Here is a 25,400-nt window from a genome sequence, read left to right as displayed (position 1 = left end):
TCCTACTAGCTTCATAAGTGGTTGATCTATTACCTTTACTGTATGTTTGCCTTTACAATGAGATTTTTTTCCCTTTGTAATTTTTATGTTTCTAGTTGTGGTATTTTCTTTTCTATTGATACTTCGAGATGTCCCTTTAACACTTCTTGTAAAGCAGTTTTAGAGGTGCTGAACTGTTTTAGCTTTCACTTATCTGCAAAACTCTTGATCTGTCATTCAAATCTTAATTATAGCCTTGCCAGGTAGAGTGTTCTTGGTTGTAGGTTTTTTCTTTCATCACTTTAAATATATTGTGCCACTCCCTTGTGGTTTGCATAGTTTCTGCTGAAAAGTCAGCTGAGAGTCTATGGGAGTTCCCTTGTATGTAACTAACTGGTTTTTCCTTGCTTCTTTTAATATTCTCTCTTTATCTTTAATTTTTGCAATTTCAATTACAATTTGTCTTTGTGTGGATCTCTTTGGGTTCATCTAGTTTTAGACTCTCTGTGCTTCCAAGATCTGTTTGTCTGTTTCCTTTCCTAGGTTAGGGAAGTTTTCATCTATTATTTATTCAAATAATTTACCTGTCCCTTTCTCCCTCTCTTTTCCTTTGGAACTTCTATGATACAAATATTAGTATGTGTGATGTTGTCACAGAGATCCCTAAAACTAGCCTCATTTTTAAAAATTCTTTTTTCTTCTTTCTTTTCAGCTTGTGTGATTTCCACCACTGTCTTCCAATTTGCTGATCTGTTCCTCTGGAAGATCATATCTACTGTTGATTCCTTTTAGTGTATTTTTTATTTCAGTTATTTTGTTCTTCTCTTTGGTTCTTCTTTACATTTTCTAATTCTTTGTTAAAATTCTTGCTGTGTTCATTCATTCTTCCTGTGAGTTCATTGAGCATCTTTATGATCATTACCTTGAACTCTATCAAGTAGACTGCTTATGTCTCTTCACTTAGCTCTTCTTCTGGGGTTTTATCTTGTTCCTTCATTTGGAACATATTTTTCTGTCATTTATTTTGCTTAATTCTGTGTCTTTATTTCTATATATTAGGTAGGTAAGTTACATTTTTGATATTGGAGGAGTGGTCTTATGTAAGAGATGTCTTATGGGGCCCAGCAGCATACTTCCTTCTGGTCACCAGAGCTATGTGCTCTATGGGTGCCCCCTATGTGGGCTGCATGTGTCCTTCTGTTGTGGTGGGGCTTACTACTGGCCACACTGGTAAGAAGAGCTGGACTCCAGGCCAGTTGGTTGCCAGGCTCTGCCTCATGCTTTTGGGCAGGGCTGGGTCCCCAGTGGCTACTTGTGGAGCCTATGGTGTCCAGAGGCTGGTGCCGGCCTGCTGGTGGATAGAGGCCGGTCACAGGTGGCTGGCTGCAGGGCCTCTGTGCCTGGGCCGGGTGTTGACTGTCTGGTGAATGGGTAAGTCCCCTGGCACTAATAGGTTAGAGGGAGGAATCTAAAATGGCAGTAACTAGTACCAGTGTCCTTGTGGTAGAATGAACTTCCTAAAATCACTGCTGCTGGGATGCAAATACTATTAATATACTAAAACACATTGAATTGTCCACTTTAAAGGGTAAATTTTGTAGAATGTGAATTATATCTTAATAATAAAATTAATGAATAAGTAAAATATATGATATATTAGAATATGATGAGTATAGATCTGAAAGTTATCGCTAACATGATTCAGCCAATAACTACTGAGGATCCTCAATTTCTTCCTTAGCAAAATAGGGTTTAGTCTAAATGATCTATAGGATGACTTCCAAATCTAGTTTCCAGTGATTCCCTCAGTCTTCCCACATGATTAGAAATTTCAAAGTAACCGCTGGAAAGGTCACCTCTAGAATAAAATCCAGTCCTTATACCTTTGGTATCTCATTGAAGGTATCTCTATTTTTGAGTATTGGTTTGGTTATTTTATCTATTTCCCTATTAATAGAGAACAACTTTGACTTGGTGGAATTTCTGTAAGATTGTAAATTCCCATGAAGATTTCTGATTGTGTGCTCATGGAGAGAAATACTGAAGTTAAAGTAATTTATAAAACTGAGTATAACCAGAAATGAGGGAGCAGTTCTTACAAGGGTTTAATGAAGAAAGAAACATGGGTAGCTGTTGGATTTTTGAGCCAAGTTGTGAACATATAAAATAGTCATTGTTGACATGAAAATAGATGGTTAAAAGTAGTGACTACATAAGTTTTGAGTCCAAAGATTTTGTATAAACCTCATGGCACTGTGGTTAAGAGCTTGGGCTCTGTGATCATCTTGTCTGGGTTAGGATGATGGATCCATCACTTACCAAGTCACCTGTGCCTGTTTCCTTATCTGTCATGTGGGTATAGTAGTTGTACCTCCCAGTAAGATGGTTGTGAGGGTTAAATAAGATAATGCTTAAAAAGCACTGAGAAAAGTATCTGAGCTATGGCAAGGACTCAGCAAACATTAGCATTATCTATTGTCAACAAATACTCAAACTCTTGATGAATGTTTTAAACACTACTGGTATTATTGACAAATACAGTGTTTACAGTGTATTGTGCTCTAAACCAACTTTCCCAGTAGTTATTTCTTGTTAGACAATGAGATTTTTTATATTGTAAATAACATTTTTTACAGAGTAAAAGCAAGAAAACGTCACTAACAAAATGAAGATCCTGTTAATTGTATTTGTTCTCATCCTTTGGACTGAAACACTGACATATCAGAGCCCAGGTACCAGTACATTTTATGCTTATTATTATTAGGAAAATAAATATTTTATGTCTCAACAAATCTTTATTTTAATAAATAGAAACAAGGAATTTATTTCTTTACTAAACAAATCAAAGCAGACAGCATTTATTTGTAGTTGGCAATATATTCTATCAAGCAAATGTAAGCTCTCAAAGATGATGGAAAGCCATGGGCAAAATGCATGAATTATGCTACACCTGGCTAGAAAAACTTTAATTATTCATTGATTTGCTGAAGTCCTGATGTTCCATGTCTGTATGAATAGAGTCAACCCATATGTTTTGTGGGTCACTTTGCACCTTGGCTTTAAAAAATGAAAGAAAACGATAAAAGGAACACCACAGAGGAAATTTTATATATATATATATATAAAGTAATATAGAAGCTTTCATATTCCATACATGCATATATGGAATATGAAAGCTAGGTTTTTCTGTAATTACTGAAAACATCATTCAAAGAAGTATTTTTAACCCTGCACTGTGCTACCCTAGGACTTCCTAGTGAATTTCAGGGTCACTAGAAATGTGACTGCTTAGTTAAACAGAAATGTCCTGCTTAGTTAAACATTTACCAGTAGATCACTAACTGGGTGGATGGAGGTGGCTGACCATGACTGCTAAAGTCAATGCTCTTGGTGCTTCCCCTTGTCCAGACTCTCTTTATGAGGCAGGTACACACTCCCCCACTCCCAGCTGCTGTGAATATTGCCTGCAATGGTAATAGCTCATGGCTGTACCCCACTTTCTCAGGACATTTTCCCTTGGCTTTCCCAGAGCCACCTTACCCGTAACCCTCCACTCCTTCTCTCCAGTTCTTGGGAGAAGTCTGCAGCTGATGACTGACTGATAGGCGAGTACAAAAACTGTCCCTCTTGACCCAAAGCGTTTGTTGTCACTTTATTTTGATAGGGCCAGGCCCTGAGTATGCCGACGTGGTGTTTCTGGTGGATAGCTCCAACTACCTGGGAATTAAATCCTTCCCATTTGTGAAGACATTCATCAACAAGATGATCAGCAGCCTCCCCATAGAGGCCCATAAGTATCGTGTGGGCCTGGCCCAGTACAGCAACGTGCTCCACAGAGAATTCCAGCTCAACACCTTCAAGAGCAGAGGCCCCATGTTGAACCACCTCAAGAAGAACTTCAGGTTCCTGGGCGGTTCCCTGCGGATTGGGAATGCACTCCGGGAGGTGCACATGACCTACTTCTCAAACGGGAGGGACAAGAGACAGTTTCCTCCAATCCTGGTGGTCTTGGCTTCAGCTGAGTCCGAGGATGCCGTGGAAGAGGCCTCCAAGGCGTTGCACAGTGACGGGGTGAGGATTATCTCAGTGGGGTTGCAGGGGACACCTGAGGAGACTCTGAAGGCCATGGCCACAGGCCAATTCCACTACAGCCTCCAGACGGTCCAAGATCTCAGCATGTTCTCCCAAAACATGACGCAGATTCTCAAGGATGCGGCTCAGTACAAGGAGGTAGCAGCCCACTCTCATACAGTAGGTAAGGAATCCCTTGGTTGAAGAGGTGTCCCATCCCCATGTAATCTGGTCCAGAGAGCCATCTCCTACTATCTCTATGGTGCCACTCACCAGAAATCTCAGTATTTCATGTGGAAATGCAGAAGACCTCCTTCTCATCAACTTTCAGTCTTGATCCCCTAGGCTGAAAGGAGGGCTACTTTTACCCCCATGACTTACAGCTTCTCATTTGAAAAATGCTTTATTTATGTCTTAAGCAGGTTCTCCATGAAGACCTGAAACAGAAGACCCTAGAGTACAAGTAGTTTATGTGGGAGGTAATCCTAGAAAGCATTAGTAAAGAAAGGGTAAAGTGAAGCAGGAAGCTACACATGCACTGTTGATGAACAGACGAAACAGGCCAGTACACAGTCATGGGAGGTGCCCAGTAAGTGCGCTGCACTGATGAGAGGCCCCAGCCATTGTCTCCAGAGTGATGTAGAAAGAGCCCCCAGCAAAATAGGTCTTCCTGGCTGCCTCTGTGCTCTATTGTTGATGAGGGGCTATTCTGAGTGGGTGCTATCTTGTTCTAAGACTTGAGGAAGCCACCTGGTTTGGTACAAAGTGCCCTTGACCACAGGTCAAGAGGTCAAGAGGTCCAGACAATACCACTAGCTGACTGTGAACTTGAGGAAGTGATTTCATCTCTCTGAGCCTGGCATCAGCATCCTCCTTTGTAAGATATGAGAGTTGGAATGATCTTGAAATTTTTTCCTGCTCTATCATTCACCAATTCCTTGGCTATCACTATGGGTTGATTTTGCAGTCAGACCAGCCTAGACCTTAATAACAAATAGACTTCCTGAATCATAAGAAGTTTATTTATTTCCCTTGTAATGCTATAGGCCAGTGTTCAAGTTGTCTTCCTTCTATTTAGATAATTAGGTTGGTGGTGGCTCTTTCATCTTCAAATGTTACTTTCAAGGTACCTTGGGAATTGTTATAGAGCTGGTGGAAGGGAAAAAAGATGGAACGTCACTCAAGATGTGGTTTTATGGGCTAAGCTTGGAAGAGACACACAGTACTTCTGCTCACATTTCATTAGCCAGATCTTAGTCCCATGGCCACACCTAATGGCAGGTGAGGCTGAGAAATCAGGTCTAGGCCTATGAGCAAGAAGAGGAAATGGGTTTGGGTAAGTATCTGGAAGGCTCTGTCACAGTTAGTGCTGCCCCCTGAAGCATCAGGGAGTACTTTTACCTCCACTCTTCCCATCCCTCACTCTTCCTGCCTTGGGGGAAATAACAAGTTCTTACAGCACATGTGCTTCTCTTCCCAGAGAAAAAAACTTTCCTGTGACCCTTCACCCTGGGGACCTTGGAAATCTTACAACCCTGTAGGTAGCCTGAGCTCTCCAAGACCATAGGACTTTACCACCTTCTTAGAAGGCTTTGTGTACTGATCTGTGTTTCTCTCACTCCTCCTAATTTATTTCACAGTAGTATACAGTACAACAAGGTTTTGTTTGTCAAGACCCTATCCTTGCCTTTAGAGGTTAAGAGTAAGGGCTTTGGAGTCTGGGTTCAAACCCTGGCTTGGCTGCTAAAGACCTTGAGTAAGTTACTTAACCTCTGAGCTTCAGTTTCCTTACCTATAAAGTGAGGATATTAATATCTACCTTACAATATGGGTGAGATGACTTGTATGGATTTTGGCAGTTTACTGTCATTAATAGTAATAGCTCTTTGCAAATAAATACTGAGCTGAGTGGGCCATGCTGTAAGTTTGTTTTAGCCAACTATGTGAGGTTCAGAGTACATCAGTAGATTTATGAGAATTACTATAATTCCACAAATAGTTCTGAGCTCCCACCAGGTACCAGGTACTGGAGAGATAGAGATAAGTAAGACATGCCTTCTGGCTTCTAGAGCTCACAATCCTGTGGATAGTTCTTGGCAAGATTGAGCTTATCTCTTGGCTACACCCTCCACAGTTTTGGCTCCTCCACCTGTTCCTGGAGTGGGCATTCTGTGCATGTGGTATACTCTCCTGTGGATTCCAGATTTATACAACCAACTGCTTACCTGGCATCTTCAATAGTATCCCAAACTTAGCGTGTCTGAAATGGAGCTCTTGACTTCTCCCTCCAACCTGTTCTTCCCACTATCTCCCCTATCTTGGAAAAAGATACCACTAGTATCCACTCAGTTGTTCAGGCCAAAACCCCAGGAGTTTTCACCACTTCCTTTTTGTCTCCCAATACTCATATCTAATTTATCATCAAGTCCTCTCTGTTCTGTCTCTAATTCATGTATCAAAACTACTCTTGTTGTTCTGTCTTACCTGCTTTATTCTTGTCCAAGAACCATTATCTCTTTCCTGGACTAGGGCAATTGTTTTTTAATGAATTCATTATCTCCCCTCAGGAACTAGGGTGATATTTAAAAGATTTAAATAAGATCATCTGAGCCCCATATGATTGGGCCCTACTTCCCTCTGACCTCATCCATCATTGTTCCCCTCACTCATTGGCTCCGGCTACTCTGGGCTTTTGCTTGTTTCTATTTCTCGCTTTTCTTTCTGCCAGAATTCTTCTTCCTTTCACACAATGTGTAGTTCAATCTTTCTCTTCATCTTTCTCAACCCAAATGTAATCCTTTCAGAGAGGTCTTCCCTGACTTTTTATGTCTCAGATCAATTAGTTCTCATCCCACATCCCCAACATAGGGTAACTCAATTGAGTCACCTATTTTATTTCCCTGTTAGCATTTATTATGGTCTGAAATAGCATAATTTATTTATCTGTCCTCCCCATAGAATGTGAGCTCCCTGAAGTCAGGTATATTTCGACTAATTTATGCCTGTATTTCAGCATTTGAAAGTGGTGGTGGTGATTGTGGTGGTGGTTCATACTGGTAGTGTTGGACTTGGAGGTGGTGGTGGTGATAGTGTTGGAAGTTCAGGTGGTGGAGTTGCTGAAGATGAGGGGTAGTGGTGGTAGAGGTGGTGGTGGTGGTGGAGGTGATGGTGGTAGTCATACTGGTGGTGATGGTGGTCATGAAGACCATGGTGGTGGCAGAGGTGGTGGTAGAGGTTGTACAGGTGGAAGTAGTAGTGGAGGTGGAGGTAGAGGTGGTAGTGGTGGTGATGGTGGTGGTGGTGGAGGTGGTTGCTGTTGGTGGTAGTAGTGGTGGTGGTAGTCATACTGGTGGTGATGGTGCTCATGAAGAACATGCTGATGAGATGTGGTAGGAAAATCATAATAAGCATTCTTCAGACAGAGGGAAGAGCATTGCAAATCCTCTGAAGTCAATGGCCAATGTAAATTTTGCTGAGAATTTTTATCCTTTGTTCACTAAAAAAAATGCTAACTGCATCCATCATGACTGCCTCTATTTTCACTAATGCCTTCTGACAATCTGTAGAGTGCCTTTCTCAGTCTGGGCCAGAGGTGTGTACTAACATTCCTACTTTTTCTCCCTCCATAGTCCCCTTCCCCAGGACCTGTCAGAAAGATTCGCTTGCCGACCTCATGTTCCTGGTGGATGAGTCTGTTGGGACAAAACAGAATCTAAGGAACCTGCAGAACTTCCTGAAGAATATCACCTCCTCCATGGATGTGAAAGACAAATGCCTGCGGCTTGGTCTTATGAGTTACAGTGACAGAGTTCAGACTTTTTCTCCTCTGAGCTCAAGCACAACCCAATCTGAATTTCAGAAGCAAATCCAGAAGCTTTCTCTGCGGGCTGGGAAATCCAGTGCTGGTGCTGCCATTGAGAAGATGAGGAGAGAAGGCTTCTCAGCATCAAGTGGCAGCAGAAGGGCACAGGGAGTGCCCCAGATTGCAGTCCTGGTCACTGACAGACCATCAGATGACAAGGTGCGTGAGGCTGCACTGAATCTCCGCCTGGAGGATGTAACTGTGTTTGCCATGGGCATCCAAGGGGCCAACAAGACCCAGTTAGAAGAAATAGCATCTTATCCTCCGGGACAGACCATCTCCATGATGAAGTCCTATGCAGACTTGGAAATTTACAGTAAGAAGTTCTTGAAAAAGCTCCAGAATCAAATATGGTCCCAAATTTCAACTCATGCTGAACAAATGGAACTTGATAAAACTGGTATGTCTTTAAAAATCCTTTTCATAGTATAAAAATAATATGAGCAGTTGTCTAGGGCTGGGACAGGAGTGAGGACTTGTTGTAATTGGGTAAGGGAACTTTAGGAGTTATGAAAATGTTCTAAAACTAGATTTTGGTGATGGTTGCACAACTTTATGAATTTCCTAAAAATCATTGAATGATTGCAGTGGATGAATGTTTTAAGCCTATAAATCATACCTCAATAAAATATACACAATGTTAATTATAAAATAATTTGATAGTGTTGATGAACATAAAGAAAATAAAATCACCTGTGATCTTATCTTTCAGATAAAGCCATTCTTATCATTTATTTCTCTTATCTTTTAGTCTATTTTCTGTCTCTACACTCATGTACACACAAACACATGCATACACATTTCTTAAAAAACGATGTAACATTATGTGTATCAGTGCTGTCAAACAGAATTTTCTGTAATGATAGAAATGTTCTTTATCTTCACTGTTCGATAAGGCGACCACTAGCCAATCTTGGCTATTGAGCACTTGGAATGAGGCTAATGGAACTGAAGAACTGTGTTTTAATTTTAATTTAATTTAATTTTTATTTTAATAGCTACATGCTGATGGCTGTCATATTAGACCATGCAGGAGCACACTGTTGGGTAACTTGTATCAGTTACAATTACTTCTGAGTGTGACTAACAAAAGAAAAAATAACAATGATTTCAATAGGATAAAACTATCTTTTTTTCTGTTTCACAAATAAGTCCTAAGGTAGGTATAAGGAGCTGGGTAGTACAACACCGTGTCAGGGACCCTGTCTCTTTCTAAGTTATTTTTCTGCTCTTTGTGGTCTCTGTTCCCAGCATTATAATCCAAGATAACTGCTGCTGGCATTACATTCACATCCAGCAACAAGAATTATAAAAGAGAAGGAAAAGGCAGGTTTCCCTCTCTTTTTCTTCAAGGTTATTCCCAGGAATTACACTCACCATCTTTGCTTACATCCTATTGGCCAGAACTTAGTCACATGTCACTCTTCATTGTAAAAATGAGAACTAGAAAATATAGTCTTTACTTGGGGCAGCCAAGTACCTAGGCAAATATTGGGGACTAAATTAGTGTAGAAAAGAGAATGGCTATTGGGGATAACCGGTATGATATGCCTTATTCACTTTTCTATCAACCTTATAACATGAACTTTTGTCCATCTCCTTAAATTTTTTTGGCAATATTCTTTTTAGGTTGGGAATAATATTCTGTCCTATGGATATAACATAATTTGTTTAACATATCCTAAATTGTTGGATATAGAGGTCATTGCCAATGTTTTGCTCTTATAAAAGTTTTGCAGGGATCATCATTGTATTTATATCTTTATACACAACCGAATCTGCTATAGTTTTACCAAGTTCTTTTCAAAGATACCAGGACATACTGCCAGAAGATACTTGATGTGACTTCGAATTTATCTAATTCTGAGATATCTGCTGACATTTCCCTGCAGATAAAATGCTTCCAAACAATAGGAACTCAAATTTGGCAGCACTCACATGGAAAAGAATCCTCCAATGATGTTAAAGTCTAATTTTAAATTCAGATTAGTCGATTGAAAGTTTAAGGATGCAATCCTGGGCCAGCCCTTGATTTCCTCTTGCATATATACATTACAAGGCAGCAGCAAGAAACCAGTCCCCTATTACCTCCTGAGTGATACAGAGAGGAGTCTCTCAGAGTGGCAGCTGCCTTGGTCTAGTAGCAACTTTTAGGGCATAGGAGGGATGTGTAGCACGGTCTCTCTCAAAGAGTTTGAAATTATGTGACAAAAAACTATTATTGTCATTACAGAATTTCTAAATGGGAAGATATGGGACCAAGGCTAGGACAAGGGCCATCCTTATCTTCCATAAGGCCTCAGTAAGTGCCTTCTTATTAATTCAGTGGCTCTCTAATACTGGTACCTGACTTAGATTGAGTTCCTCAGATATAGATGTCAGATAAGGATTCATGTGAAACTGTTATATTAAAAATATACCCAGGAAAAACTGGAGATTGGTAGAGAAGGGAAGATATGGGACCAGGAAGGACAGGATGATAAGCCCCATGGTAAGTCCCATGGAGGGTCAATTCCACAGGACCATTTGAGAGACAGTGTGGGTTAAACCTTAGATTTGTCCTAGACAGGGGTCAATGTAACTGGAGAATTTATATTCCAGCACACAGAAGGGAATGTACATTTCCAGACACCTCTGGTTTAATACCAAGCAAAAAGGGTTTCAACAACCCGAGAGCAGCCCACCCACCCACAGACACAGGTGCTAGCTATTGGAATGAAAGTGCTGGGAACTGGTTACACAAAAATGGTAAAGGATTTGAGGGGATACAGGCGGAGCATCAAAAGTGTCTGCTGTAAATTTATCAGGACTTCCTGAGGAGCTTGCTAATAATTCAGTGGCCCAACCCAATGACTCCGTCTCTGCGAGTAGGGCCTAGGCCACCTGGATTTTAGAAAGCTCCCCAGCAAACTCACTCTAGCAATATCTGATAACCACTGCCTCAGTGAATTTGCCATGGTCTACAGTGGGGTGGCCAGCTTTGTAGTTTCAGAACAGTCAGACACAGAGAACCAGTCTCTACTGACTTAGTCCCTGCTGTATCCACCACCTTTGGCACCACTAGGTATTTAATTTATTAAATAGAACTTCATTAAAGCAAGGAAAGACTCACATTAACCAAACCAAGAGGCTATGTATAAAAAAAGATTGACGATTATCTCTGCAATGGAACTATTAGTGCCCAGGGACCTAGACATTCATGTCCTCTGAGCAACATAGTCTCTCCATGTAGACATATAGACAAGTTAGAAGCTAAAATGTAATTAAAATACTGCTGGATGATGTGGAATCAGAGCAAGGGAGTTAGTTTTATGACTGAAATGTCTAGTGGTATTTAATCAGGGGAATGACTATTTTAAAATCAAATATATAGATCTACATCTCTGTCTATCTCTCTGTATAACTGCAGGTGAGACCTTGTGCCAGGAGACACATTTCTCTTCAACCCTGTCCACTTGAACTTTTTAGATGGATATATTCTGTAATTACACTGTCCAATATAATAGCCACTAGCCACATGGGACTTTTAAGCACCTGAAATGTGGCTTTTGCAACTGAGGAGCTGACTTTTAAATTTTATTTAATTTTAATCAGTTTAAATTCACATTTTAATAGCAATATGTGACTCACAGCCCCAGGCAGAGTTGGATGGGTATTGCCATTGTTACCCCCGGACTCGAATTTTTCTCTTCCACATTACTGACCACCATTCTTCTTTATTACATATATAAGTCAATTCATTCTGGTTGCTGTCAAGTTTTTGTGGCCTGGCATCACCCCTGTCTTTTACAGATAACTGCTTACCTTTGCCCTAATACTTTTTTTAAAAATAAATTTATTTTTGGCTGTGTTGGCTCTTCGGGGTTTCTCTAGTTGCAGGAAGCGGGGGCTACTCTTCGTTGTGGTGCATGGGCTTCTCATTGCAGTGGCTTCTCTTGCTGCGGAGCACAGGCTCTAGGTGCACAGGCTTCAGTAATTGTGGCTCGTGAGCTCTAGAGTGCAGGCTCAGTAGTTGTGGCACATGGGCTTAGCTGCTTAGTGGCATGTGGGATCTTCCCGGACCAGGGCTCGAACCTGTGTCCCCTGCATTGACAGGCAGATTCTTAACCACTGTGCCACCAGGGTAGTCCCTGCCCTAATATTTATATGTAGATTTTATAGTTTAATTCTCAGGGTCAAGCTTATTTCCAGTATTTCTGATTTCTTAAGGACCAACTCCTCATAGCCTGAAGTAGTGTCAATAGCCATATATTGCCAACAAGCTATCAAGAAAGAAAATATTTCTGAAATGACTAAATTGTGTTGTATTTTAAAGACCTTTTCACATACTCAACCAGGTAATTGTACACATAAATAAATTTTAATGGTATGCTTTTCCTTCTACCCAATTTCAAAAATGGTTAAATAGAGTTGTAAATAGACTATTAGGAAAGTTAAAGCACTTTTTCAGAGAAGCTGCTCAACAAAGGAAGGAACATTTAGAGCTCCTTTATTTACAATTTTCTGTTGAAATCCTGTGATATACCAGGCCTACCGGGCAGAAGCAGAAAACTAGGCAAAGTCTCACCCTCATGGAGCTGACATTCTGTGACAGGAGACAGGCTGTGCTCATGAACAAATGAATAGGTAATTTCAGAAAGTAATGGGCATCATAAGGAAAATAGGTTAATAGAATAGACAATGATTGATGTGCTTTAGCTGGAAGGGAAGCCCTTCTAAAGAGCCGACATTTGAATTGGCATGACCAGGAGGTGGGAAGGAACCAGCCATCAAGATTTCGGGGGAAAAATATTCCAGGAAAGAGGTAGGTGCAAAAGCCCTGGGGCACATTTAGAGTACAGTAGAAGCCCAGTGTCACTGGAACACAGTGAGGAAGATGAAGAATTGCTGGAAATAGGGTCAGAGAGAAAAGAAGGGGGAAAGATCGGCTGATTTTTCATTTTTAAATTCTAAATACAATGATAAATCATTTAAGCAGAAGAGTAATATGATCTGGTTCTAGTTTTAAATACATTATTCTAGTTGTCCTGGACAGAAGAGGTTATTGGGGAAGTAAGAACAGAAGGTCATTTCTCAGGAAATGATAAGGCATAAACTAAAAAGCTAGGTGTCGATACGAGAAAAACAATTTTAACTAAAAGCCTGGAGACTTGGGAATCTTGTCCTTACTCTTTAATTCACTGGCTGTGTGACCTCAGAAAAACCACTAGGCCTCATTCAGTTTCAATTTCCTCAGAAGGTTGTGGTAAATTTCAAAGGAGAAAATGGGTATGAATGTGCGCAGCGAAGTGTCCAGGCTCCGTGCAAACCTGAAGTGCTCTCATTCTTTAGAACCTTCGCAGCCTCATCCTCCTCTCCAAACCCTCCTGCAATGTTCTCTCCAGTTTCTCTATAGTTAACAGAGAATGCAATTTCTGCTTTCCATTTTTCTTCAGGCTGTGTAGATACAAAAGAAGCAGATCTCTATTTCCTCATTGATGGCTCAAGCAGCATTCAGAATAAACACTTTGAGCAAATCAAGGAATTTATGTTGGCGGTGATAGAGATGTTTAGCATCGGCCCAGACAAAGTCCGAGTTGGAGCTGTGCAGTATTCCCACAAGAAGGAAGTGGAATTTGATATCAATGACTATCCTAATGCTGTGGCATTAAGAAAGGCTGTTTCTAACATCAAGCAACTTGGAGGCAGAACTCTTACTGGGGCAGCCCTGGATTTCATTCTGCCACTAATAAGGAAGGGAAGGAAGCAGAGGATGAATGAGGTACCCTGTTACCTCATTGTGTTGACTGATGGGAAGTTCACGGATGGTGTCCTGGAACCTGCTGAGAGACTAAGGGCTGAACACATCACCATCCACATGGTCGGCATTGGTGAGGCTAACAGAACACAACTGCAACAAATTGCTGGGGCAGAGGAAAGGGTTCACTTTGGGCAGAACTTTGATTCTTTAAAAAGAATCAAAAATGAAGTTGTTCGCAGCATCTGCACTGAGAAAGGTAAGCGAAAGTAAAAGGCTTTATTCTCTGTACTTCGTTGGTTGCTTCAGGCAGACTAATAGGCCGAAACAAGGAATGACGTGACCAGTTGTCTGGCTCACATTTTGCTAACTTCCTTTATAACTGTGGAGGGATTCAGCCCCTCATTTTAAGCCAATTTCCAAGGTTGAAGAATCCCTATATAGACAGCTGCCCTAAGGCCATCTCGAAAGCCATAAGTGTGAAGGTTGCTAAGAATGTCGTTGCTTTGACAAAGCCCACTGCTATGGAGGATAAGAAACTTTATATTTGTGTATGTGTGTGTTTGTGTGTGTGTACACACTAATTCAGGCAGATGAGGACAGTGGAAAGAAAATGGGCACTGGCTTTAAGTAGATTAGGGTTCAACTCACTTCACTGCTTGAACCTTGCACTTCCTCGTCTGGAAAATGAGGATAATACCTACATCAGAGTATCTGTATAGGTTTAGCATAATAAACACCAACCATTATTTCTCTATTATGAATGCACACCTAGGACATATGTAACCCTTGCTTATTTTTATTTATAACAGAAACACGTATTTGCATTTTTGTTCTGACCAAAAATTAAGTAACAGAAGTAAGGAAGAACAATGTGCAAATTCCTGCACCTGATTGTTATTTCTCTTATTAGTAATAGCCACTTATCTAAAAAAAAGATACAAATGAACTTATTTACAAAACAGAAATAGACCCACAGACATAGAAAACAAACTTATGGTTACCAAGGGGAAAAGGGGAGGAGGGATAATTTAGGAGGTTAGTTTTAACACATACACACTACTATATATAAAATAAACAACAAGAACCTACTACTGTATAGCACAGGGGACTTTTACTCGATATTTTGTAATAACCTATAAGGGAAAAGAATCTGAAAAAGTATATATGACATTTTTAATCAACTATACTTCAATAAAATTTTAAAAACTAATAATAGCCACTTACTAATTGAAGATGGTGTGTGTTGACTGCAAGTATTAGCACCTGAAAATATCGTCTGCCAAGAGTCATGTTACTTACTATTAAGATAAAGGATGATGGAGTCAAAGCATCAAAGTTCACAACCCAGATTTATCAATTATTGGCTGTGGACCTTGAATGGGTTACTTACTGTCTACCTGCCTTTGTCCCATATGTGTAGGCATATTGTGAAGCCTAAAGGTACTAATACATGCAGGGCACTTAAAAGAGGGCTTAGCCCATGGTAAGCGCTACATAAAACGTGGCTATTTTAAAAGTTGGTCAAGGTGTTCACTGATGTGGAAAGGAAAAGAATTCTAACTTACTTGAACTTACAAAAGTGAAAATGTGTTAGAATTTTTTCTGAGTCACTAAAATCCAAATAAAAATAAACTAGCAAATAAGTAGCATTAACAGCAAAATCCTAAATCACAACTTTATTGATTTTTTTCTTCCTGTTATGGACAGTAGTAGAGTAGGGTTTTCAGGATGTCTTAGAATGAGTGTAAGAGTACAGATTCCCTGGCGTTTCCTGGAGTTGATGCCAAGGAAAGTAAAAGGGTTTCAGGAAACCTAAAATAGATTGTACTTCAGGTCTTCTCAAGGGAGAAAGTCATGGACCAATCTGAAGAAAGACAGTACGTTTTTTTGTTGATCAGGTAGTTGCAGTTCAGGTGCCAAAACCCTGGCACACCTGAGGGAGGAGACAAACTGTGGACAAGGAAATGAGCCATAATATGGTGAATAGAGAGGCAGGAAAATTAAGGACCCTATGCTGGAGGGCCTGGAAACCACTGACTGGTCTCAGAGCACATGTGGATGGAATGACACTGTGTATTTGTTCAGGAGCAGGTTAAGTGGTTCTAGCAAAAAGACCCTAAACTACACAACATAGAATATTGTTTCTCTTTTGTGTAATAGTCCAGGGTAAGCAGTCCAGGTCTAGCAAAGAGGCTGGTTCATTACCCTGCATTTGTGGAAAGGGAGATAGGGCCAGGGGAGCCCACCATGCTCAATTGTTTTATTGTTAAGTCCCAGAAGTGGCCAAATCAGTCCTGCTAATATCTACTAGCAAGAACTTAGTCACAGGGCCACATCTAGCTTCAACAAAGCCTGGCAAATATAGTCTTTACCTAGGCAACCATCTGCCTAGTTGAAACTCTTTTATTGACGTGGAAGAGTGGGAGATGGTAGAGGGCCAGAGTGGCTTCCATGACAAATTGAGATGAGGAGGTAGATCCTATGAATACTGAACCACAGGTAAAAGTCTCCTCTTTTGACATGTGTTCATGGAAGAGAACCTTCCACACTTCGCAGAGCTGGGGCTTTGCCAAGGCCACAGACGTCTTCAGGAACTTCCCTATTTACAACTTTCAAAATGGCTCCAGGGCAGCATGGATCTCAAATGATGGTTTTAATACCCTCTGGTGAGCCTTATACAAGTTATTAGAAAACAGATAGCATCTTTTAATTCTTCTATGGCTGATACTGTATCATCGTTTTCAAATGTATCATCATTTGAAAATGATGATACATTTTCAAATACTATGGGATAGATTCTGTGAGTATTGAGGGAGGGGCTGGTAAAAGAATGGCAGTGATAACAGATAGACAAAAGCGTTAAGACTAAGGAGATACATGCTAAAGAAAATATATTTACACTATATATAGAATATGTGATATAAATATATACTATGGTACATATATATGTATATATATACACACACAACTCCTGCACCATGAATTAATAACACTTTTTTATGGCTTACAGAAATTGGTCTTCTATGCGTGTATATATGTACAGATACATATATATGCATATAAATGTCCACTTCCAGTCAGTAGGGTATCTACAAATTTTATGTATAAATAAAGGAACAGTCCATGTTGAATGGATATGTGCTTACTAATGTACTTATTATCTCTAGTAAAAACTTTTCACCTAAATTTCTAATATTGATTTGTAGAGTTTATCAAATCACTTTATTTTTTTAACATCTTTATTGGAGTATAATTGCTTTACAATGTTGGGTTAGTTTCTGCTGTATAACAAAGTGAATCAGCTATATATATACATATACCCATATCCCCTCCCTCTTGTATCTCCCTCCCACACTCCTTATCCCACCCCTTCAACTGGTCAGAAAGCACTGAGCTGATCTCCCCGTGCTAGACAGCTAATTCCCATTAACTATCTATTTTACATTTGGTAATATATATATGTCAATGCTACTCTTTCACTTCTTCCCAGCTTACCCTTCCCCCTCCCAGCATCCTCAAGTCCATTCTAAACGTCTGCATGTTTATTCCTGTCCTGCCCCTAGGTTAGTCAGAAACTTTTTTTTTTTTTAGATTCCATATATATGTGCCAGCATACGGTATTTGTTTTTCTCTTTCTGACTTACTTCATTCTGTATGACAGACTCTAGGTCCATCCACCACACTACAAATAACTCAATTTTGTTTCTTTTTATGGCTGAGTAATATTCCATTGTATATATGTGCCATATCTTCTTTATCCATTCATCTGTTGATGGACACTTAGGTTGCTTCCATGTCCTGACTATTGTAAATAGAGCTGCAATGAACACTGTGGTATATGACTGTTTTTGGATTATGGTTTGCTCAGGGTATATGCCCTGTAGTGGGATTGCTGGGTCGTATGGTAGTTCTATTTTTAGTTTTTGAAGGAACCTCCATACTGTTCTCCATAGTGGCTGTATCAATTTACATTCCCACCAACAGTGCAAGAGGGTTTGGTGGTACTGAATTCTCTTAACTTTTGCTTGTCTCTAAAGGTTTTATTTTCTCCATTCGAATCTGAATGAGATCCTTGCTGGGTAGAGCAATCTTGGTTGTAGTTTTTGTTCTCATCACTTTAAATATGTCCTGCTACTCCCTTCTGGCTTGCAGAGTTTCTGCTGAAAGATTAGCTGTTAACCTTATGGGGATTCCCTTGTATGTTATTTGTTGCTTTTCCCTTGCTGCTTTTAATATTTTTTCTTTGTATTTAATTTTTGATAGCTTGCTTAATATGTGTCTTGGCATGTTTCTCCTTGGATTTATCCTGTATGGGACTCTTTCTGCTTCCTGAACTTGATTGACTATTTCCTTTTCCATATTAGTGAAGTTTTTTTTTTTTTTTTTTTTTTTGCGGTACGCGGGCCTCTCACTGTTGTGGCCTGTCCCGTTGTGCAGCACAGGCTCTGGACACGCAGGCTCAGTGGCCATGGCTCATGGGCCTAGTCGGTTCACAGCATGTGGGATCTTCCCAGACCGGGGCACGAACCCATGCCCCCTGCATCGGCAGGTGGACTCTCAACCACTGCACCACCAGGGAAGCCTCCCATATTAGTGAAGTTTTCAAGTATAATCTCTTCAAGTTATCTTCTCAGACCCTTTCTTTTCCTCCTCTTCTTCTGAGACCACTGTAATTCAAATGTTAGTACATTTAATGTTGTCCCAGAGATCTCTGAGACTGTCCTCAATTCTTTTCATTCTTTTTACTTTATTCTGCTCTGTAGTAGTTATTTCCACTATTTTATCTTCCAGGTCACTTATCCATTCTTCTGCCTCAGTTATTCTGCTCTTGGTTCCTTGTAGAGAATTTTTACTTTCATTTATTATATTATTCATCATTGTTTGTTTGCTCTTTAGTTCTTCTAGGTCCTTCTTAAATGTTTCTTGTATTTTCTCCCTTGTAATTCTAAGATGTTGGATCGTCTTTACCATCATCACTCTGAATTCTTTTTCAGGTAGACTGCCTATTTCCTCTTCATTTGTTAGGTCTGGTGGGTTTTTACCTTGCTCCTTCATCTGCTGCATATTTGTCTGTCTTCTCATTTTGTCTAACTTACTGTGTTTGGGGTCTCCTTTTCACAAGCTGCAGGTTCATAGTTCCCATTGTTTTTGGTGTCTGTCCCCAGTGGGTGAGGTTGGTTCAGTGGCTTGTGTAGGCTCCCTGGTGGAGGGGACTGGTGCCAGTCTTCTGGTGGGTGGGGCTGGATCCTGTCTTTCTGGTGGTCATGGCTGCATGCAGTGGTGTGTTTTGGGGTGTCTGTGAACTTAGTATGATTTTAGGCAGACTCTCTGCTAATGGGTGGAGTTGTTTTCCTGTCTTGCTAGTTGTTTGGCACAGGGCATCGAGCACTGGAGCTTGCTGACCATTGGATGGAACTGGGTCTTACCATTGAGATGGCGATATCTGGGAGAGCTCTCGCATATTGATATCATGTGGGGCCTGGAGGCCTCTGGTCGTCCAATGTCCTGCACTCAACTCTCCCGCCACAGTGGTCCATGCCTGACACCAGGCGGGAGCACCAAGATCTTGTAAGCCACATGGCTCAGAAGAAAAGGGAGAAAAAGTAAAAGAAAAATTTTTTTTAAATAATTTTAAAAATTATTCAAATAAAAAAAATAATAAAAAGAAGAGAGAAATAAAACCAATAAACCAATCTACCGATGATAACAAGTGCTGAAGACTATAATAAGATAAACATAAAAATCAGAAACCAGTCAGTTGCAGACAGCAAACCCAAGTCTACATTTGCTCCCAAAGTCCACTGCCTCATTTTTGGGATGATTCATTGTCTGTTCAGATATTCCACAGATGCAGGGTACATTAAGTTGATTGTGGGGATTTAATCCACTGCTCCTGATGCTGAATGGACAGATTTCCCTTTGTCTTCTTTGTTTGCACAGCTCCTGGGGTTCAGCTTTGGTTTTGGCCCCGCCTCTACATGTAGGTCACCCTCAGGAATCTGTTCCCACCCAGACAGGACAGGGTTAAAGCAGCAGCTGATTATATGTCTCTGGCTGATTCAGGCTGGGGGTAGGGGGCGGTACGGTAGTTATAATTGGAACGCAGGGCGAGGCTGCAGTGGCAGAGGCTGCCATGATATTGAAACAGCCTGAGGTGCACCATGTGTTCTCCCAGGGAAGTTGTCCCTGGGTCATGGGACCCTGGCAGTGGTAGGCTGCACAGGCTCCTGGGGGGGTGTGGATAGTGACCTGTGCTTGCACACAGGATTCTTGGTGGCTGCAGCAGCAGCATTAGCATTTTATGCCCATCTCTGTGGTCCGAGCTGATATCTACAGCTCGCACCCATCTCTGGAGCTCATTTAGGTGGTGCTCTGCCTTCTGTGGGCAGACAGGGAAGGAATCCCCTCTCCTCGTGCACCCCAAAACAATTATCTCTTGCCTGTTAGGCAGGTCCAGACTTTTTCCCAGACTCCCTCCTGGCTAACTGTGGCACACTAGCCCCCTTCAGGCTGTGTTCAGGCAGCTAACCCCAGTCCTCTCCCTGGGATCTGACCTCCGAAGCTGAAACCTCAGCTCTCAGCCCCCACCCATCCCGGTGGGTCAGCAGACAGCCCTCTCAGGCTGGTGAGTGCTGGTCAGCACTGATCCTCTTTGAGGGGATCTCTCCTCTTTGTCCTCTGCACCCCTGTTGCTGCACTCTCCTCCATGGCTCCAAAGCTTCCCCCTTCTACCCCCCGTCTCTGCCAGTGAAGGGGCTTCCTAGCGTGTGGAAACTTTTCCTCCTTCACAGCTCCCTCCCAGAGGTGCAGGTCCCGTCCCTATTCTTTTGTCTCTGTTTTTTTCTTTTGTCAGCATTCAATAGGAGTTGTTCTACATGTAGATATATTTTTGATGTATTTGTGGAGAGGAAGGTGATCTCCACATCTTACTCCTCTGCCATCTTGAAGGTCCCCCCTCAAATCGCTTTAAATTATCCCAGAAAATAATGCTATATAAGGATTACCTGGAAATTTGTGTTTCAAGAATATACATAAAACCCTGGAATATTAGTCATATTAGTGACAAAAATTGCTTACTTTTCTCTGTCCTTTTTTGATCACCATTGCATCCTTAATGTATGGCCTGATGCTTTCTGTTTCATAAACTTCAAGAATTATGAATGAATAAATGCATAATGCATATATGCATAAGTGAGTGAATAAATATATACTTTTGAAGTTGTATTTCTTCTCTAAAACTTCTTAGGTAATCTTCAATGAATTTCTGATTTAGGGTTCTAGTCAGCAGGCTTCTACAAAAGAAGCAGATAAAATTTTCAAATGCAATGGAAGTTGCTTGAGTTAATTTTAGATATTTTCTGATTAAAGGATTTATTTCTGCTTTACTGTCTTTTATACATTCTGAGGACAATTCCAACCTGGTTTATTTCTGGTCTTTTTGATTACATGCAGGATGTGAATACATGAAGGTCGATATCATGTTTCTGGTGGATGGTTCTGGCAGTATAGGATATGAAAATTTTGGGAAAATGAAAACCTTCATGAAAAACCTGTTAGCTAAGGTTCAGATTGGCCCAGACAAAACCCGAGTTGGTGTCATTCAATTCAGTGATCATAATAGGGAAGAATTCCATCTTGATAAATACTATACACAAAAAGAAATTTCTGATGCAATAAACAGAATGTCTCCCATCAACAAAAACACTTTGACTGGAAGTGCACTAACCTTTGTGGATCCATACTTCACTGAGCCCAAGGGGGGCCGTTCAATGGTCAAAAAGTTTCTCATCCTCATCACTGATGGAGAAGCCCAAGATGATGTGATAGACCCTGCAAAAGCTCTTCGGGACAAAGGTGTGGTCATCTTCTCTGTGGGGGTGTATGGGGCCAATAGATCTCAGCTGGAGGAGATCAGTGGGGACGGCAGCCTGGTCTTCCAAGTTGAGAACTTCGATGATCTAAAGACAATAGAGAGTAAACTCATCTTCCACGTGTGTGCTCTTCATGGTAAGTGACCCTGTTATCCTTCAGGACTCAAGGGTGTGAGCTGTTGACTTTATAGTGGGGTGAACAGTGACTTGGACACTGGGCTTGGCCTCCAACTGGACTTTGATATTAAATTTTGATCTTATCTATGCTATGTTAATATACCCATGACCTCAGGAACATATATACAAAATACCAAGATATATTCTAGAATAACAGTTTTGTCAGCTAATTTGGCAAAATGTACTCTGATTTTGATGACTTTAAATATATTCTAAGAAGGTCTCAGAATTTTACATTAAATTCCCAACTCTTTAATACCTGCATACTAGATTTTCCAGAGCCAATTTTTAATCCCAAATGATTCCCCAAATTGTTTCTTGGCTACCTATAACCATTGTTAAGCAGTAAATAGAAATACAAATTCATCTTCCTCTTAGTTAAATTAAAACCAATATCCTAAGCACAGTATCCCCCTAACAAAAACCCTCTGTATTTTAAAGTTATAGTGTATATTTTCATTACTTCACATTATTCTCTTACCCTCTATCAGCTAAGTATCATGCATCAGCTGTTTGTGTGTCTATCCCTTTGTAAAATTTTAATTTGCTACTTCTTTTTAAAACAATTGCTTGGGGTCATCACTTTTATCTGACAAACTGTAATCCTTTTCAAATTGAATTGAACAACCTTCCGTTTGAGCCCATCAATTTTAATGACTCGAGTAAGAACTTGCTATAAATCCACATGTAAGGTTAACAGCACCTGTGCTTTTAAATCTACCATGTGCTGTTGTTATCTGTGTTTTGGATACAACTAAGGGAACAAACCAAAGCATTAGTAACTGTATATTGTTCCTCTGGCAACAGAGGCCTCCTCTGGACTTCGTTCTTCAGGATTATGTGTTTCAAAATTTCAGAAAGTTAACAAATAAGGTGTCCTAGTGTAAACTCTGAGCTTTAGGCAGTAGCTCTAAGATTTCTCTTGGAACAGCTTAACTGGAATTTTTTTTCTTTCTCCAAGAGTGGCAGTGATTCCCAAACCCTTGGGATTGTAGACACATTCTAAGAAAGGCTTACCTTAAAGCCACGGCCCCACCTTTGAAATCCAAAGGGCTCTTTCCGGCCTTTCTTCATTTTGAGAAATGTAATGTTTGTGGAGACCTTCTCTATAGCATGAGGTGAACTTTTAGCTGATTTATACATTAGATCAATTCATAAATATTTATCAAGTTATGACTAGTCACCAAATCACACTGGGTTGTTTTTCTGATGTAGCCTGGGCTCATCCACAGTGGATGAGACTTGAAATTTTGAGGGTTCATTGCCAGAAATAAGGATTGGAGGTAAGATAGGCAGGTGGAGGGTGAACCTTTAGGAAACATGTGCTTAAGTTACTTAGGGAAGGAAAAGAGTGGAAACAAGCTCACACTTTGGAGACTGAGCCAGAGTGGTTGCTTGGCTTCTAATGTGGAAGAGGGCTTGGGGCTGGGGTGAGGTGACAGGAGACTTAGCTCTCCCCCTACATGGGCTTTTCTGGGTTCCAATTTGAGAAGTCAGGGGAAGGAATACATGTAAATTCAAAGAGGCATGGTGCACACGGGAAAGTTTATCTACTAGAAGATGAGGAGACAGCTGGAGTCTGAAGGAGCAGGATGAAACTCCTAGTTTATCCACTGAGCCCCTGACCCTTTCAAAACTACAGGCCAGTCTGGCAAACATTGGTCATGTCTCACCACTGAACTACATTGAATTACCTTCTGACATTCCCTTCCAGTTGAAAGCCTGCTTAGCAAAAGGTGTTGCATGACCTGATGAAATTTAGCAGAATAGAGTCGGGAGGCGTGAAGAGCACCAATCTGATCACAGAGTTACATAGATAAGGGTGCCAGTGTCCTTGGAATCATGATGTGGGCAAGTTCTACATCTCTAAGCCCTCAGCTTCTTTCTCTTTAAAATGGCAACAGTAACTAAGTGAACTGCAGTATCTGGCAGGTGGGAGGGACGTGGCAAACGTAGTTTGCTTCCCTTCTAGTCTGTCTGTGCAGAACACACTGCAGGAAGTTTGTGATGCCTACTCTCTTCTCCTTTCAGATTGTAAAAGGATTAGACAGTTAGACGTTGTGTTTGTGCTGGACCATTCAGGCAGCATCCTGCCCCAAGACCAAGAAAGCATGATCAATGTCATTATCCATTTGGTGAAGAAATCGGATGTTGGCCCGGACAGAGTTCAGTTTGGAGCGCTCAGATACTCAGATCATCCTGAGGTTCTCTTCTACCTCAATACGTACTCAAACAGAGCAGCCATCATCGAGCATCTGAGGAGGCCCAGGGATACGAAAGGGAATACCTTCACTGCCAGGGCTCTGCAGCATGCAAACAACCTGTTCATGGAGGAACATGGCAGCCGTCTCAAGCAAAACGTGAAGCAGATGCTGATCATCATCACAGATGGGGTATCCCATGACCGAGATCAGCTCAGTGACGCGGCTTCAAAATTAAGAGCCAAAGGCATCATCATCTATGCAGTGGGTGTAGGAAAGGCCGACCAAGAAGAACTGGAGACTATGGCGGGGAATAAAAACTATACTATCCACATCAGTAATTTCAACAAACTGAAAGATATTTACCTGCCTCTGCAAGATAGTATGTGTACCAATGCACAAGAGGGTAAGTTGGGCTGTTAAAGTTTCTACAGGGATAGCAATACAAGTTTACACAAAAAATATATGATAACTTGGCTTCCCATTACCTGGGTGTCACAGGATGAACATTTCTCTGCTCAGGCTACCAGTTTTCTCATCTCTGAAAGAAATGCATTATTGATTAAGCAAGAGTCTAAAGGTCCTTTGTCACCATATTGAAGACATTATACAAGAAGGTTTCAGAAGCAGTCCTTGCTATCTGGCCTCCCTGTTTCCTTTTTCTTGGCAGAAAGGACTCTTCTTAGGGTAATATTCACCTTTCCTCATTTCACGGCTGCCTGTGCTGCCTGTTTGCTTAATGGCCCCAAGTGCAACTACTCGGTATCAGTTTCAGGTCAAACTCAAGTGGAGAGTTTCATGGTTTAAACAGATAGACTTTTGTCTTCAAAGTTCCATGGGCCTCTAAATGGGATTGTCAACATCCTGTAGGGCCATTGGAAGTCCAAGTGGTATAGTGAACTTTTCTGGATAAAGGCCAGGAATGGGGTAATAGAGACTGGCTGCTAGGAACCAGGAGGGAAGGGGTCAAAGCTTATCCATGGGATACCCCAGGGCAGGAGGGGCTGGAGGCATCACATCTGAGGGCGGAAAGGGTTTGCCACCTGACCTCAAAGCAGCAGATATTGACAAGTCATCTAGGAGATCTCTGTGCCTCCTTGGAAGGCTGGAATCCTGGCCAGATATTAGCCCAGGCCGCCCGACATGGCAGATGCATCAGTCAACCAGCTAACTTCCTTTCTTCTTTCCTCTTCCCTCCCTTCTCTGACTTCCTTCTCTTTTTCCTTTCCTCCTCCCTTCCTTCCTCTCTACCAGTTTGAAACCTACTTTTGTATCCAACACAAATCATGTTTCTATGACTGACGTTAACTCACTCTCATCTCTATGAAATAGTCCAACCCCAAACAAAACCTCCCCCCATATCCTGTGTCGGACCAGCATTTGCTAGGCTGGGTGAAACTACTTCTGACCTCCACAGCTCTACTTTACTTAAGTAAGCAATAAATTCAGCTTCTTGGTTTCAGATACTGAATAATGGTATTTAAGAAAACATGACTTTT

At 41.1% G+C, this 25,400-nt stretch overlaps 1 protein-coding gene across 1 annotated transcript in view; it reads left to right on the top strand.

The window, feature by feature from the left end:
* The window catches only part of COL6A5 (collagen type VI alpha 5 chain), a 154,968-nt gene that overhangs the window by 44,634 nt on the left and 84,934 nt on the right, over window positions 1-25,400 (top strand). The window contains 6 exon segments of the mRNA XM_060011480.1: window positions 2,616-2,711; window positions 3,644-4,234; window positions 7,680-8,312; window positions 13,348-13,908; window positions 21,105-21,659; window positions 23,732-24,307. Coding sequence (XP_059867463.1) covers window positions 2,645-2,711; window positions 3,644-4,234; window positions 7,680-8,312; window positions 13,348-13,908; window positions 21,105-21,659; window positions 23,732-24,307 — 2,983 coding nt within the window. The 5' untranslated portion in view covers window positions 2,616-2,644.

The sequence above is a fragment of the Delphinus delphis genome, chromosome 4 (genome assembly GCF_949987515.2).
Source record: "Delphinus delphis chromosome 4, mDelDel1.2, whole genome shotgun sequence".
NCBI classification, from domain to species: domain Eukaryota; kingdom Metazoa; phylum Chordata; class Mammalia; order Artiodactyla; family Delphinidae; genus Delphinus; species Delphinus delphis.
This window is presented reverse-complemented; position numbering and strand designations above follow the sequence as displayed.